Source organism: Anabrus simplex, chromosome 14 (assembly GCF_040414725.1).
Source record: "Anabrus simplex isolate iqAnaSimp1 chromosome 14, ASM4041472v1, whole genome shotgun sequence".
Lineage (NCBI taxonomy): Eukaryota > Metazoa > Arthropoda > Insecta > Orthoptera > Tettigoniidae > Anabrus > Anabrus simplex.
In genome coordinates, this window is record NC_090278.1 from 13,480,164 (window position 1) to 13,498,622 (window position 18,459).

At 38.6% G+C, this 18,459-nt stretch overlaps 1 protein-coding gene across 1 annotated transcript in view; it reads left to right on the plus strand.

Moving 5' to 3' along the window:
• Positions 1-18,187, plus strand: part of LOC136885360 (zinc finger protein 567-like) — a 48,827-nt gene extending 30,640 nt beyond the window's left edge. The window contains exons 4-6 of the mRNA XM_068230253.1: positions 2,381-2,463; positions 14,113-14,945; positions 18,180-18,187. Of these exons, the coding sequence (XP_068086354.1) occupies positions 2,381-2,463; positions 14,113-14,945; positions 18,180-18,187 (924 nt within the window). The remainder of the gene's footprint in view (positions 1-2,380; positions 2,464-14,112; positions 14,946-18,179) is intronic.
• The last annotated feature ends 272 nt before the right edge of the window (positions 18,188-18,459 follow it).

Consider the following 18,459-nt stretch of genomic DNA (forward strand, 5'->3'; position numbering starts at 1 on the left):
AAAATTTGGCTATCATATGCCCAATGGTCATGTCAGTTTGCGTACCAAATGTCATGATTCTATCTTTCCTGTAAGTGTGCCAAAGGTTAACATATACGTGTAAAAAGTACAAAATTAACTTGATATCTAGAAATACAGCTCTGTTTAACTTATAAGGCTTAGAAATATGACAAAATGTCATAGGACCAAAGTTGTAGACCTCTCCAAAATGAAAGGACCGAACTCAATATCTGCAGTCGCTTAAGTGTTGCCAGTATCCAGTAATCGGGAGATAGTGGGTTCGAACCCCACTGTCGGCAGCCCTGAAGATGGTTATCCATGGTTTCCCATTTTCACACCAGGCAAATGCTGGGGATGTACCTTAATTAAGGCCACGGCCGCTTCCTTCCCATTCCTAGGCCTTTCCCATCTCATCGTCTCCATAAAACATATCTGTGTCGGTGCGACTTAAAGCAAATAGCAAAATGAAAGGCAATCGTGCTTTCTGTTTTGTGAAATGACTTGCTGTTTAGCCACCAATTATCCCGGTCTCTACCGAACTGTACATTTGCATAGCTTAGAATATTTCCCCATAGAAAAGTGTGTGCAGGTTTCGCCATTAGCACTCGCATACATACGGAATAATTAAGGGAGAATATAATACAGTTAAGAAAGTTGAAATTAATAGATAATGGGATTATAACTGGGGGCAGCCAGATGAGGACAAATATGTAAATACCAGCCGAATGTATTGGATAATCAAATGCCTCTCAATAAATTATGCTGGTATGAGTTACGGATATAAGAAAGCGGTAACAGGGCAGAAGTTTAGGTGCAGGGATTCTTAGGTGAACAGATGAGAAGATGACTAATGGTGTCATTATTAAGGTATTCGAGGACGGTTATAACTTCCAACAATATTCCGGCAATGTCCCGCAGAATGGGCGATTTACGCCTCTCTTGTTTTCTACCCAAGGAACAACCACGAATTTACAGGAATTATGACGAAAATGGCAATAAGTTACTTCCCTGCTGGAAAGAAGTCAGAGACGTTGCCATTGTAACCTGTAGGTTCGTTGTCAGCCTGTCGGTCGCTCAATGCAGAACATCATACCCGCAGAAAATAGTAATTTTCTCTGTCATTTGAACAGTAAGGTAAATTATGAGCATAACAATAGTTGTTTATAATGAACAGACGTTTCACATACAGTCCAAGGAGTTTACAGAAAATCAAATATTTTAAAATTATATCCATATCAAACCTTCCCCGGGATGACTATGCATTAAATATTACGTTTGGTCGAGATCTGTCCAGCCGTTTCACTGTAATGGTGGAACAGACAAACAGACACGAAAAATAAATACACCCGATTCGGTCTTGAGTTGAGCTAAAACGGGTAAATATCTGAAAAATTGGTGAAACAAACGAAATTACAGACAGCTGACCCCCTACATCCTTATATACATATAGGAGCATGGAAAGTAACAAAGAAGTGGCAAGTTAAGTCATGTATAGAGTGATGGGAAGAGGAGAATGTGAATATAAGAGAATAAGGATAATAGGCAGTCAGTGTGGAAATAGAGATCAACAGAAAGAGAAAGAAAAGCAAGGAATGGTATTGTGTAATGATATGGAGATAGTATTTGTCCTTTCATGTCCCTCATTTTCTATCACTACCTTGTCTACTGCTATCCTGTGTTATGTACATTTTAATATTCTTATCTCTCCTATCACTTATCTGAAAAGCCGTGGCAAAAGTGGCTCTGGTTCAGACGTAGCAGGTTGTTATGCTATCTAGGTTCCAAAAAGGGTACAATTTCAAAATAAATAAATAAATAAATGAATGAATGAATGAATGAATGAATGAATGAATGAATGAATGAACGAATGAATAAATAAATAATTGCAATGTAAATTTTTATCTTGTAGCAGTTGTATTGTATTATTTAAAGTCATTCCAAATACTGTGTATGAGTTGATTAGATTTGTAAGTGCAGAAGATGTTATGAGTAGAATTTTGTAAATAATATAAATTTATTAAAGGTGAGCTGTGTGATTCTTAAAAACTTGTTAGTGTAAATTGTATAAGACTGAATTTTAGGAAAATATCTTCTTCTCTTCTCAATTTAAAATCTAGTGCTTGATAATAATGTATTTCAGTGTACCATTTGCCATGGAGGCAGACACTTCTTTTGCAAATATAGTGATTTTGATTTGATTCGATTTGATTTGCGTGTTACTTTCCATTCTTAAATGTTTATATTATAAATTGGGCAATAAATTAATTATATTTTATTGTGCCAATATGAAATTTATTTCCTCAGCTGTTTCTTGTTCAGGCCTATATCCTCGTATTTTCCTTTACTTCTTTATTCTACTCTTATTTTTTCTTACTTATAGCCTTCCGAAGATGTTAAGGAGGAATTATTCATACAACAAAATACTGATGATCAGCTGCTGGCGTACATCAAAGAAGAAACAAAGTATGTATACCACAACCCTATACAGTATGAAATATGTTGTACCTATTCACGGTTGTGTTCAGCAGTGATTGTTTTATCTTTGAAACTTACCATTTTTATCCGTTTAATCCTGTCTTTACAAGGTTGCATTTGAACATTAATATCTTAAAATTCTACTTGTTAAAATTACCTAAAATATTCAAGAATTTTAAGATCAAATTTATTTTTCCTTCATGTAGTTATATCAAATATATATCTAAAAAATATCTCTAGAAGAACTAGATATTTCTGAAGTATTATTTGTTTACAATACATTTGATTGTCGCCGTAAGACCTATCTGTATCAGTGCGATGTAAAGCAACTAGGAAAAGAAACACAATACCTTTAAGCAACCGTGAAAAATGTATTCTTTCTTTCACTGCATCATTTTTTAATCACATTCTTATAATCTGAAATGCCATCTGCAACTATTGTCTCCAGGTATTCTCAGTAATTTGTATGTTTGTACCAACAGTGACACACAGAAAAGGCATGTTTGTCGATTATAAACAAAATCTACAAATTCCAAGTTACTTTTATGTACATTGTACACAATGTAATATTTTCAATCTGATATCATTTAGTTTCATTAATCAGTATCTTGATGGCTCAGTTCAATAGTGTTATAACTCAAATATTGTCAGTTTTGGAATTATTTATTTGGTTAGATTCTTTTTTCATCTTTCCCTTTCTATTTTGCGTTAAGTCAAATTTCTCCATTTGTGAACGCCAAAGCAGATAATGTGTTGTAGAAATGAAATATTCAGTACAGTAGTGCTACATGTTAGATATCATACTTATCAAATAAAACTTCAATATTGTTGTAAGCATATAAAGATATCATGGTATTGAATTTATGCTTCTTCCAGTGTTGTCGTCACACTTGCTGATTCTCGCCATTTCCCACTTTTTATTTTACTGCTCATTGTCAGTCAAGTGCTTGTACTTTGTTGTTCGCAAACACATTTACACAGTTATTATAAACTAATGAAATGGCAGCTGCAAGAAAAGTTTTAAATTTGTGCTTGTTGCATAAAAAACTTTTCAGAATTCTTCAAGTAATTGAATTTATTATATCATAGGGGTAGGTAAATAATAATGTAACAATAGAATAATATTTCAAAATTGTTATTTTTATCAGTAACATAACAGAGTAATGTAACTGTGTATCCTGTTTTCAAACTTTTAATGCAGTAGCGTTTTTGAACTGTAGGTGTGCCATTGTACTACTTGCTAATTAAGTTTTTGCTGTCACCCCTTTGTTGGTTGCTGTGAGGAACGATCTTTGATAATCCCTGGGATATGATTGTATAAGGTCCGCTTTGTGCTCATAGTCACACCCTTGTATCGGTAGATTCTGGAGTGGCTAGTCATGGCCTAATGTTTGACTTCAAACCTGATTATTGATGGAAACTATGAATTTTGAAAAGTTTATTTGATTTTGTTGGTGGTAAGAGTCTTCTCTTCTGTTATGTGATGCTTTGAATTTTTCCTACTGTACTTTCTCAACTAGTGGTAAGAAATATTCATTTCAGTCATCAGAACTGCCCAATATCAGCTTACATGCTCTCATTATACACAGCAGAACCATGCACATAGCTGTAGAACGCCCAAGTATGTAATCTCTTTGAGGTTCAAATTCTGCTGTTTCTTTGTAATTCATGTGTTACAGGACACAATAGGCTGGGTTGGAAAACAATCTTGCAATACGACCACCAATAAAAATGTTGGTAATGAATACTTTTCACACACAAAACTAATATTACTATTTTTGAATGGAGTTTAATTTAGCTTTGTTTTCCTTAAACATATCTTGTGCAGAGGCACTCTTGAACCAGCAAAGTGACAAGCCTTTTGTGTATTATTTTATATCTCACCTCTGCTGCTGTGTTATTCTGACTCTTGTTTCAGCAGTCTACAAATATCATGCAGCCACATAAATGACTCCTTTCAGAATGTCTAAGAGTTTTGCTGTGTCAATTTGGTACTGAATTACGTAAGAACATGTTTTAATATTCATAAAATTTCCCAATTGTTAACTTGTGGAAGGACACATATTCCTGAGCTTACCAATTAGTGATGAGGTTACGTTCCACTTGTGGAGAGAGACATCGCCCTGTGCTAAATAATTAGTGGTGAGGTTAACTTCCTCTTTGTGTAGAGACACATGGCCCTGAGCTAACCAATTAGTGATGAGGTTACCTTCTATTTGTGGAGAGACACATCTATGAGGTAAATAATTAGTTATGAGGTAACTTCCATTTGTGTAGGAACACATGGCCCTGAGCGGACCACTATGTGCCATTCCCCCATGGTCTTCATATTTATAGACTTAATCAGGGTGAAAATAAATTGATTGATCTGATCGTCTGCTGTCTATGACGGATGTAAGCAGAAATATGAATTGCAAAATTCCGTTTAGCCTAGAACACACTGACGGACTCCCCTCTTGTTGGTACCTATAGAATTTCACTCGATATACATACTGTCACTCCCGGTTAATACAGATAATCCTGAAATTTTCCATTGCTGATATATATATTGTAAATGTAAAAGTTTGTTTCGATGGCTAGCTGAACACAAGACTTGGCCCCGGGGGTGACCGGTCCTTATCTGACTTGTTACAGAGGAGAGGGAAGTAAGCTAAGTATAATGGAATGCTAAATTTTTTAAATAGTTTATTCATAAAATGAAGTCAGATCACCTGAGCACAGCAGTTACAGTGAGTATTTCTCCTTGGTGCTGAATTGGTCCTGATACATTGCGGTTTGAAATGTCCGCTCATGGTGCCACCACCTTCCGAGCCGGTCTCGAATATCTGGAAGGTCTCAAATATCTCGGAGGTCTGGAAGGTCTAGGAGCACTCGTAGTCTTAGTTGTAACATGGCACTGGGGCATGAAATGTGTACCGGGAGGTACACCTCTACGCCGCATATTTAAATTTTCCGCCTTCATGTACTCCTCTACAGGAGAAACTGTGAAGATGAAACTGGACCTACTTAAACTTTTCCTCAGAAGATGTCACTACTGTAATTTTGTGATTATGAAGTTCTCAGAACTGTGTAAATTTCTACTTGTTTGTTTACTATTTATCAAGAAGTTTGAACATTCTGTCATAGAGGTCACTGCTGAAAAACTATGATCACGCACCCTGGTGCGAAGAGGATGAACTTTGATTTAAAGGAATGTTGTATTCATAATTTTTTTTTACTAATTTTTGTTCATTTGTTTGTGGGTTGGCAATATTTATATTTTCTATCCGCCGGTTTTAAATCCAACCAATCAGGAATTTATGTACTTAATTTTCAGCCTATCAGAAGCTTCTTCTTCGATACTGAAGTGTAACTTTGAATTCCACCAATAAAATTCCATGGGTGTGTCTTAATTATTCAGAAAAGGTCTCAAACTTTCCCCGAGGGTTTATAAACTGCGGAATCACGTCTCTTGGCCTTCGGATCAACATCTAACTTAGTGTGTGCATCGAGCAGGAGGCGGGAGGTGCCTCTTTCTTCAGGCAGCAGGTCTTCTACAAGGTAATGGCCACATAACATACTTATTTCTTGCTAGCTCCGCAGTTTAGTCCGATGGGAAGCTCCAAAATCATTAGTTATGTAACCTAGCTTTCCTAAAATGTAATTTCTGCTGCCTAATGTAATAACTTCATATTCCTGAAACTGTAAATCCGGGATGTACCCTCTTGAGCTCCCCTTCATATTGGTTTGAGGTGACTACGTTTGGTAACTGGTTTTCCTTCTTTCTGTAATGTCTTAAATTTTTCTTAAATGAGTCACCTCTATAGTTTGGGATTAGCCCCTGTTTCATTGGCCTAGTGCCCTTTAGGTTTTAAGAAGTTACATTGAGGAGTGCAAGTATCCGCCTCCTTTCATTTTGTATTAGGGCCATTTATTTCATGGATATTTCTTTTACACGAAGGCCCAGTAGGTTGGATACAAGATACCCCTGTTTTGTATTTGTAAGTTTTGCCTTGATGGCAAGTAGTTGCAATTTGTTGGTACTGCCTTTAATAGGCTTGGAATTGAGAGCCCGTTCGCTCTTGTTCAAGTTTTGTAATGAATGCCTCTTGGAGGCTAAATGCTGTAATTTAGGGAGCAAGAGCTCTTGAATTAAGGGGATTTCTGCCCTTGAACAATCTGAGTTTTGTAAGTTTGAGCTGAGTGCTCAGGAGTTGTAAAGCGAGGGGCTTGAAACCCAGATCCTGTGAAATTCACTAAAATTGTATTTCCTTAACTTGTTTCAAAATTGCTACTTGTACCTGTTACATTGTTATTTGTTGCTTTTGGAATCCTAAAGAAATATAACCTTTGTTATAGTTTTAAATTATTTCTGAATTGGTAGTCAGACCCATTCCGGCCCGCACCTTGTTTAACCTCTTTCTGCTCCACGGGTAACCCCGTAACAAAATGAATTCAAAGTAATTGGTCTGCACAGATGAGAAAATAGTTAGTAGCGATCTGCACTCAATTGTCTTCGCAGTGCGATGTCACTAATTAGTTAAATGAACACTGTCATTGCTGATGGATTAAACTGAACTCAAAATTAAACCCACTTTAAACAAAAGTCACCTGATTAAAGTTAAGTATGAGAACATTGTTCGAATAACGATGTAGAAAATGAGGTATCCCGTTTTAATACTCCACACAACATCAAATGAAAAAGAACAAGTTCTGTGAATTTAGTCCCGTTCACTATCGAAAATGGCAACAAAAAAACACTGTCCTTCCTGGAACTGTCCTGGGTTCGACACAAGTCTTACTGGGATAATTATGGAATGTTAAATGCACCAGATTGTTTAAATACTGTACCGAGTTTATGCTCACTTATGAATCTGAACACTTGTAAAATAGAATCAAACTTCGACGGAACTGTTAAATATGATTAGTTATATCAGTCGTTCGTAATATAGACGTACCGTCAGAAAAAAATTGTTCTAACACCTTTGGTATAACAACAATGCACAGTGATGCTTCACTACTGTAAATTCAATAACTTGAACAGTCTGAAAATATTGGGTTATATTCCACTACTAGCACAGTTTATCATTTGTCAAGATCAAATAGAAAATCATGGACAGTTTGACGTCTCACATACAATCACGTTTCAAGACTTTCAGTATTCAATGTAAAGTTAATCACTTTCATTCAAATACGAACATCAAATTATATTAGCGTAACATTGGATTGGTGAAAAATGTAAGTTTCCGTCACACTGTTCTCGTAAATGACGATATTCCTCAACTGTTCACATTTCCTCTAAAGCGCAGTTTCTGTCACCATACACACGATACTGAAAATATTCTAAGTCTTGTAGTGCATCGTAACACGCGGACTTAAACTTTCCCAGAGAGTCGAACTGACGACTTACATTGTGACCGCAGAATACCCAACAGCCCGCCGTCTGATCTCGGCTGTGGTACAAGGTGAACTGGCTTGATAAGACGAAATGCCTGCCTGTTTATTTAGTATCCCCAAGGAATTTTAATGGCCAATATCTTCCGTAATTTTCGACAGATCTCCTTGAAACTTGCGAATCATGATTATAAAAAATTAGGCTACACGGTGATGTAGTTCATTTCTTCATATCTTAATTCATTCAGAAGAAATTAATGATGGAAAAGAATAGAACATTCCGTCGTCTGACGTAATACAACCTTGACCAAGTTACCCAGTTGTGACGTCTCACTTCCCCGCTGCTCGCGGCTGACATGCTCGCAGAGGAAGCGTGTTCGGCGGATAACATAACTCCACACATCGGGGACTTTAACATAGAACCGTGTTACGGGTATAATATATATATATATATAATAATACATTTAATGCAGTGTCTTATACTCGAAATCCAGAAGCGTTCTGTCATTCAAACACTATATTGTGAAAATAAGTAATTTATAGATATTGGACACAGGTTTAATGGGAGAGAATTGGAACTATTGAGATGAATGCTAGGCTGTGTGACATATACATTGTATCCCATTTTTTACAATAGAATATCCATCGATCTGCTTCTTGTTATTCTGCTTCTTTAATATTAGTCGTGCCTCGTGATACGTTGTCTACAGTTAGGTCTGTCTCGGACCATGTCTTTATGTAGTTTACAGCTTTCTGGTCGCTGTGCACTGTATCTGTCCTTTGCTGTCTTGTTCGTCCCGTGCGCCTCTTTCCGTTTACTTCCTGTGAATATGCTGACTTTCACAATATATTATCGTCTGCATGTAACATTTGCCCAAACCAGCGCACACAGCTCAATTTTCTTCTGGATCGGTGCAATGCCAAGACAATTCCTAATAACATTATTTGAAATGTTATCCACTCTAGTTATGCCAACCTTCCACCTAAGCATCTTCGTATCTTGACGCTTAGTTGGCGGTCTACCTCCTTTGTAGCTGGCCAGCATTCGTTTCTGTGGAAAACGACAGGACAGATAACAGTTCGGTAAATAGATTTCATATTGTTCTTCGTCCGACGGTCGCAAGGGTGCCCGTTGTCATTCTTCACATCAGCCAGGCTTTGTATATCCTTAAGTTGACTTCATCAGCAAGTCGGCCATCATCAGAGATTGTGAAGCCATGATACTTAAATTTTACCACTCATGCTATATCTTCACTGTCAACATGCATGTTTCCATCTTCTCGACGATGTAATGTCATGTATTCTGTCTTCCTTTTGTTGAGGCGCGGGAGATATTGCGCTAGTCGATTGTTCCAATCTTCTGTTTGGCGCTGCAGATCAAGCTCATTCTCTGCAGCCAAAATGGCATAATTAGCATAGAGAAGTATCCATGTGCAGATCTGATGTAATGTCCATCACAAGAATGAACAGTAGTAGTAATACGGCAGGGCCTTGGTGGACTCCTACAGTTATGCATAAGTCATCAGATGCTCCTGCGGCAGCTTGAACATAAATCCTTCCTTCCACGTAGAGCAATTGTACCCTCTCAACATGGTGCCCTGCAATGCCACGTTCTTGTAGCGCTGACCAGATAAGGTCACGAGGTACCCGATGTAAGCCTTTCTCATGGTCCAGAAAGTCCAGATGAAGCCTCTTATCCTTTTCACAGTGTCTCAACGAACAACCGTGCGGTGTGAATTGCTCCGGTTGTGCCACAATTTTACACAAATCGAGGTTGGCTCGTTGTAATTTGGGCTAAATCACTGATTCTCTTGTTGAAGATTTGTTCGAAAACTGTCATTGCGTGGCTCAGAAGTGTGATCTTGTGTTAATTATAAAAATCGGCAAGTCTTCCCTTATTTTTGAGCGGAGGTGATTGGGGCTGGTAGATACGGATATTCGAAGATTAAAATTTTGTCAAAGTAGTTCCACCAACGATCTCGTGCTTCACGCTGTCGAGTAACACATCGTCTGTTACATTACTGATGCCGTAAAAACGTTGGGTATGTTCCGTTTCACTATGCCTCCGTTTGACTAGCTGTTAAAAATCCCTCTCGTATTCGCTCATGTCTAGTTTCACATATAGACCTGCAGAGCTGTTTGATTTTATTTTTGGTAATGCCCTTCTTCTCCTTACTTCTGGCTGCTTTTTAGATATTCTGTTGGGCAAGAAACTTGTGGAACAGCTGTTGTTTCAACGTTACTGCAACCTGAACATTGTCATACCGAAGCCACGTGTCATTGCCAATCTGTCGTCGTCGCCCTCATTTAGTTGTTCCAATAATAGGGCATGCGGCGTCTTGTATTTTAGTCCGGTTTAATTCAACTGCAATGATTGGTGGCACTGTAATCTTTGCAACGGCGTCGGCTTCCTTCAAATGCTACCATTTGATCCATTTTGGTCCATTTCCTGCAGTTGTCTACAACATCTCTTAGATTCTGTCGTCTCACAAAGATTTAGCCATTGTGATTCGGATTGGAGCCACTTTAGTACCTTCCTAGATGAGTATCACGCTCTTTGAATCGTGGGTTCGTGATGATCAGTTTGTGCATTATCGGGAATTCGTTGTTCGTCGTCATCGTTCTTCTGTCCATATCCATGACCGCAGGGGGATATATGGTCTTCCTTCCTCCGTCTGACGTCCATTCAGATCACAGGCAACAATAAGACAGTCAACGGTCTTCTTGTCGAGCACTGACCAGAAGGTGTCTTTGCTTTTCGTGCCCAGGCCAGTTTGTGGAGCGTTGCACTGAAAAACTGGATTTTCCTTCTATCCTCAACGTACACATGTTGCATGAAGCAATTGTCATACATTTACACCTCATTTACACCTGATATATTAGTTATTCTTCAGTTTCCGTTGTACATCATTTAGTAACTGTACCCCATTTTGCATTACTGTTCTCCACTCCATCTTCTTTTCTGCACCTTACAGGTGCCTACATGCCTTCTCCCATGTGCTGTGTCTAATTCGCTACTTCGTCCAAACGTAGTTCAGTGATGCGATACAAATGGGGGTCCTCGCCTCTTTAGTCGTCACAGGCTGTGCGACGGTAACCCTTGCATAATTTTCACACTGACTGGGCCCTCCCAATATGCGTCTCTTCCAGGGGATAGATATTGCGGTGAAGTTATGGTTCAAGGCCCTCTTTTACACTTAACCACTTGATGTGTATACATTTACGTTACTTATAATTTCAAATGCAAATAAACAAATAATATTAATAGCAACAGCAATAATAATAATAATAATAATAATAATAATAATGAAAGAATCCCTGATTTCAAAATACACAAAATAAAGTACACTTAAATGATGCAACTACAGTAATCCGTTCATTCATATTATTCATTCCTACATTCACTCAACAATTATCCAGCAAGTCAGCGGGATCTACCCAGCAATTGCTCGCGGCAAGCGAATTTAAACTTGCGATGAGAAGGATTGTCTCTAATGTTCGCGGGTAGCGAATTCCATGATCTAGAAGCAGAAATTATGAAGGAGCGATTGTACACTGCAGTGCGGTTTACAGGTATTGCAAGAGAGGAGCCAGATCTTGTATTGTGTTCATGATAGGACGAGAGGTAAGAAAAAGGTGAAAACAGATAGTTGGGAGTATTTGTGGAATGTACCTTGTGCAGTACCGATAGCATATGAATCTCATGGCGCTGGTGCTCTCAAAGCCACGACAGCTTCTTATAATAGGGTGATATATGAGCGTCATATCGCAGGTTAAAGATATATCTTATTCAGCTGTTCAGGCTCCGGTCCAGTCTCTTGTTACTATCGCAGGTTATTTCAGTCAACACAGTATCATAGTAGTCAAATATACGTAGTATCAGAGAGCGAATTATTTGTACATTTCGTCGAGCAGAGAATACATTAGCGAACCGTTTTGGGGATGTAAGCATTTATGTATTTTATTACAGTTATGCACTTATTACATGTATGTACTTTATTAGGCTTGCTTCCGATTCCATGAGACGTATTTTCGTAAGGATATGACGCTTGTTATGAAGAGTTTTAGAGCTCATGACAGCAGGTAGTTACGCCGCTCCGTGTATGGAAATCAGACGCCTTTTGCAGCCCTCTGGAGAAGGAACGCTCCGCTACTTTCGGCATTAACTTCTAGAAAGGTAGAGTACCTGGTCTGCGAACTACTCCGTATCTAACGTCTCCGTCTCCGTCAAAGTTGCCATTAAGGACTTTGTGTGTGTTTGGTCTACGAGAGGAATTATATTTCGCTCAAGAATGCCGACCGGCCGGTGGGGAACCCGTATCCATCACCTGGTACGAGCCATGTGTTATTGCAGTGTAAATGGTTCATCAATATAAAACAAAATACCATTTTACTGAGAAAGCTAATTGAGAATCTGATAAATCACTGGTCACAAAATCACGTAAAGAAGAATTGCCGCAGAGTATTGCACGTTTTCGTTGGAGTGATATGCCACAAACGTACGACATACAAACCAGTGTCATATTTTTGCCCTGTGTTGTCTTGTGGTGGCAATGTATTAATACCTTGTGTGATGATCATGTGGTCTAGCCCGTCTCGTCTGGAATCATTGTAACCCCTTTTATTTGTCCATGTATTTATTCCTAAGAGTGCAGTAACAACAAATAGTCAAGCCTCCCACTACTTTGCTTTTGAGGAAGTCATTGCTTCCACCGGTGCATGTGAATTCAGTGCCTACAGCATGAATTGGGAGTCCTGGATGCTATTCAACGATGTTATCATTCTACTAAAAATAACGCTTGATCCATCAAGTTTCTGAAATAAAATGAATTTTATTCTTTCCTTTACATAGCAGCAGTATCCCCTACAGTTTAATTCAATGTCCTCTCATCTCGAATTCTGGCTCAAGCTTTGATTTTCATGCTCCTTTTAGGTGTAGTGTTAAAGGAACACTCGTAAGGGTATTTAAGGACGTGATAGCTTGCATTTGGGATCAGATATTTCAGGATATCAGAATATCGTAATAAAACGCTACAACATAAGCCATGCTCTTTGTCTATGGCAGCAGTATCTGTAGGTGAAATGAAAGAATCAGGGTTAGGGAAAGAGCTGTCATCTGCATGTTATCTTTCGGCTTCTCGAGGATTTCATCAGGATTAGTTGCTTCTATATTCCATGCTGCCTCTGTTAAAGACAGCAATTAAGATGTAGACTGATGTAATACATGGTAGTAGTACGAATTGCCTTGTGTAAGCCTACCGTCCTATATTTAGTGTGTCAGCTCTGATTGCACATCAAAGTTATGTAAATAGAAATAACAACACTGTGATGTAATATAATGCTGCACTGATATGATAACAATATAAAAATACAATACGTATGTTTGCCTGACAGATAATAATATGTATAAATGATTTGCCATGATTTTGCAGATCTTGCTGACTGTCGGCAAAAAAAATGTTCCCAACTTTTTTAATGTCTACAAGACTGAGTTTCTCTCAAACAACCGCAAAAAGGGACTTTAATAGATCAGATGTAAGGCTTTTCAGGCGTTTGCTCTATTTACCAGCGTTTCGTCTTAGGTCTGACACTAGACTCATCAGAGTGGGATGTGACCAATAGAGCATGTCAAAAACAGATCAGATGTAAGGCTTTTCAGGCGTTTGCTCTATTCACCAGCGTGTGTCTGACTAAGACGAAACGCTGATTAATTGAGCAAACGCCTGAAGAGCCCTACATCTGATCTGTTTTTGACATGCTCTATTGTTGAGAAATATCTAGTTCCCTTCTTGGGAACTTAGAATTTTCCAAGAGGGACTCTTACAAAAATTACCACTCGCCTACCACAAACCGCAGAGTGGTTGAGCAAGATCAAATCTCCAAAGCATATGCCATCCTTTATCTAGAAGGACAAACGTAACAGTTTTTAGTACGTAAATATTTGCGAAATTAAAGAGCATTGTACTTCTCCTTTAGCCTGAACCACTTCTCATGCATTCTATAAATTAGGTCTATGAGCTCATACATTCCTATATCGTCAGAAGTTTCCTGCGTGTTAAAATGAGATTCAAGATGACGATGCTTCAAATTGACTACACCCTGAATATGACCTCAGATGATGTTTACACTCAGAAATGTGAAGTTCATAAGTAATGAGCATTTGATATTAGTGAATGGAGTGTTCAGTAGCATTTCCTTTGTCTGAGAGTTGTAGCGGTGTTGACTTAAATAATTGGTAACATCATTGTATTTTTTTCACTGTAGGTCGATATCCGAGGTGACCTACGTAGATCATCAACTTCCGGATGACGGAGAAGCTTTTTTGAGGTGCAATGTCCGTATGAATTCCTTTGGCCAGAAAGACAGTTTAAGTTATCATCTGCGGACTCAGACGGCCGATACGCCACACTGTTGTAGTATCTGTGGCAATTCCTTCAGCGAGAAATTGAAATTAATGGCCCATATGCGGACTCACAAGGACGAGAATCCACACTGTAGCAACGTCTGTGGCAAATCTTTTAACAAGAGAATCGCTCGTTCAGGTCAAATGCGGAATCAGACAGGTGATAAGGTACACTATTGCAACGTCTGTGGTAAAAACTTTAACTATAAAGACAGTGTTAGAGTTCATATGCGAACTCACACAGGTGAGAAGCCATACCAATGCAGTGTTTGCGGCAAATCGGCGAGGCAGAAAGTGGCACTTGTAGTTCATATGCGTACTCACACAGGTGAAAAGCCACACTGTTGTCACGTCTGTTGTAAATCCTTTAGCCATAAGGTTAGTCTTATGGTACATATGCAGACGCACACAGGAGAAAAGCCATATCACTGCAATGTCTGTGGCAAATTCTTTAAACGGAAAGGCGCTATTGGAGTTCATATGCGGAGTCACACGGGTGAGAAGTCAATCTCCTGCGACGTCTGTGGTAAATCCTTCGGCTTGAGAACAAATCTCATCCATCACATTCGGACTCACACAGGTGAGAGGCCATACTGTTGCTATGTATGTAGGAAATCCTTCATGCAGAAAGACGGACTTGCTGTCCATATGCTCACTCACACGGGTGAGAAGGCGCACTGTTGCCACGTTTGTGGTAAGTCCTTCAGCCTCAAAGTCAATCTGACAAATCACCTACGAATTCACACAGGTGATAGGCCATACTGCTGCCATGTTTGTGGAAAATCCTTTCAACGGAAAAACAGTCTTGCACGTCACGTGCGGATTCATACGGCCGTTAAGCGAGCCTGTTGCAATATCTGTGGCACATCTTTCATCGAAAAATCGCAACTGACAGTCCACATGCTGACTCACACAGACAAAAGGCTTCACCGATGCAATGTCTGTGGTAAATCCTTCAAGCATAAAGGGAGTTTAACAGGACACATACGGTTTCACATGGGCGATAAGCCACATTGTTGCAACATCTGTGGGAAATCCTTCTCGCTCAAAGTCAATCTAACGCATCACATTCGAACTCACACAAACGAGAGGCCATACTGTTGCAATGTCTGCGACAAATCCTTTCACCTGAAAAGCCATCTTGCACGTCACATGGGTATTCACACGTGCTGAAGTCTCATTGATGCATTGTCTGTGGTAATTCCTTCATCCTCAAAGTCAGTTTAGGTCCTCATAAGCGGACTGCACTGTCAGTGTTACAGGTCACACGCGGACTTTCACGGGCCAGAGGCCACAATGCTGGATTATCTGTGGCAAATCCTGTCACATGCGGACTCGCACAAACCAGAGGCCGCACTGGTGCAATGTATGTGGCAAATTCTTCAGCATCGCCCACCGAGCAGGTTAAAGCACCAAAGGTCAAGTTTCCCTAAGCAAGTATATAGTGTATCTAATAATGTTCTCACCCTTAAGTCTCATGTCAGTGGCATATTGCTATCAAAATCTACCGTAAAAAGTTGGTAAGTCTGTACATAAGGCAAAACAGATCATATAAATTAAATAAGAGAATTTGAATCTGACCGTAGCTGATGCGCTGCGCTTTTAACTAGGACCAAGCTTGAGAAATTTTAAGAGAGAGTAACTGAAGCATTTGTACCATACCACCTTAGTAGATATATCGTACTTATTATTTAAGAGCAACTTATATAGAATCATGATCGTATATCCACTGTCGAATAAATAATAAATTAGCTAACTCTTTGAATACAGTAGTAACAGATATTGCATGATGTAGAGATTTATATTACTTCGCGATGATTAACGCCATATCCAAGTATACAGAGGTGAGCGTGTGATTGTTAAGTTAGGTACCATCCCGGCATTTGCCTGACGGTGAAGTGGGAAACCACAGGTGAGTAAAAATCATAAGGGAAAATTACCTATGTATGCTCCTTAACAACCCTTGCAGACCGCCTCTATTATGTAGCCATAAGTGTCATTAGCTGCCACCCGCGGAAGCCCGGGTTCGATTCGCGCTTCTAACACAAGATTTGAAAATTTGTACGAGGGCTGCAACTGGGTCCTCTCAGCTTCAGGAGTCAACTGAATATATGGGGTTCGATTACCACCTCAGACGTCTTAGAAGTGGTGTTCTGTCGTTTCCCACTTCTGCAGGAAAATGCTGGGATATTATCTAACTTAAGGCCACGGCCGCTTCCTTCTCACTTTCTTGTCTAGCCCTTCCGATCTTCCCATCCTCCAGAAGGCACCTGTTCGGTATAGCATGTGAAGCTGCCTGGACGATGTAGTGGTCCCCCTCTCCACTTGAATCCCCAAACAAATGTGTCACTTTCCAGGACATTGTCCCTGAGGCAGTAGAGGTGAGATCCCTCGCTAAGTCCGAGGGAAAAACCAATCATGGAGATTAAACACATTAAGAAAGGATAATAATAATGATTGTCGGAGTGCTAAAATAGAACACCTAAAAATAAAACACCTCACATTCTATACTAGAGTGAAAGACTTCATTAATATACGTTCAACATTTCAAGTTCCTAAGTATTTAAACAGAAATAAAAGTGTTTATACATTTCTAAATATTTTATTGTGATTTGATAAAATCGGATTATATTCTGTCAAGAATGAAACGTCACTCTATTTTAATTTTCATATTGGACAAGTTCCTGTAGTGACTAAGACTTCATGTGTCAATTGGACAGGATTCCATCAATACGTGTTCTAAGTCTGAAGGAATGGTCCCTAATATATTTTTCAGTACGAGTGAACTGTTTATGCCCATCAATTCCTTAGGTTTTAAATAAATTTGTGTAGGTATACGAACCGAAAATACTAAGTGTGTAATTTACTTTGAGCTCACTTCCTCATCCTGTCCCGTTCCCATTTCAGTTGTGGGTTCATGATTGATGAAATTGTTTACGCAAGTTAAGTGTGACAATCTTTGTAAATATAGGTAATTTATTCACTATGCAATACTTACCAGTCCCAGGTGTTATTAATTTGTATTCCACGACGCGTTTCAGAGCTTATAGTTTATTGCCAGGTAGTGAAATCGTGACGTTTAATTGTTCCTCTATTTCATACACAGTTGTTTTCAAAGAATATTATAACATTTTATGGAAGTCCAGGGGCAATGTACATTGTAAATTTGTTAAGTCAACTATAGGTGTGATTCGTCTCAGAAATATTCAGTTACTGCTAAAGCTTAGTTTTATATATTCATTTTGAATATTATCAGTGAGTATGTGGTATGGATTTGTTAATTGATGTCTATAAAGTTCTAGAGCTCTAACATATTCAGTTTTATCCCTTTTGGATGTGTGTGCAAAACAGAGTGAGAATTTTGTATATTTGATACTTAATGACCTTTGTCATGCACATGTCCGACAACTGCTGATTTTTCATGCTTGTGTAAATAAAACATAATGGTATTATTTTATTATTATAAATGAACTTTCGATATTCGGAACATTGGATGATCCCATATATTTCGAGCGTTCGTTCGAAAATATAAAGTGCGAATACCAGTAAATGAAGCTAAAATAAAAGATCTCAAAACGGAACTGAATTTATGCCATACAGGAAGAAACTGGAATGATTTGCTTGCGCAGCAGCAGAACACGAGGAATGAAGACCAAACGACGAAATGGGAACTTGGAGCATTTATGTGCTAGAAATCGGGCGAAGTGGCCTTGTGGGTAGAGTCGCGCAGCTGTGAGCTTGCATCCGGAAGATAATGGGTTCGAAACCCAGTGTCGACAGGCCTGACGATGGTTTTCCGTTGTTTCTCATTTCAGTGAAGTGTGACACAAATTGCACTAGAAATAAATTATGAAAGGATAAAATGTCCAAACTTTCAATAAGTGTAATTTATTTCTATATGATACAGTTTTGTGCCTATGTATTTCAGAATATTGATATTTTTTTCACAAATAATATGTTGTTTTGAAAGAAAACCAGTATAATTGTTCAAAAATGTATACATGTCCTTCAAAGTTAGATATATCACTTCCGAATAAAATATGTGCCCTAAAATACAGATTATACACACTTTCTTTTTGTTCTTTTTGAAAATTAACGAAATTTCAGTTAGTAACCTAATGCTCAACCCTTCAATTATGTATCATTCAGAGCAACAATTTCAGCACCTGACGGTAGAGTATAAGCTCTGAAATGCGTTCTGGAATACA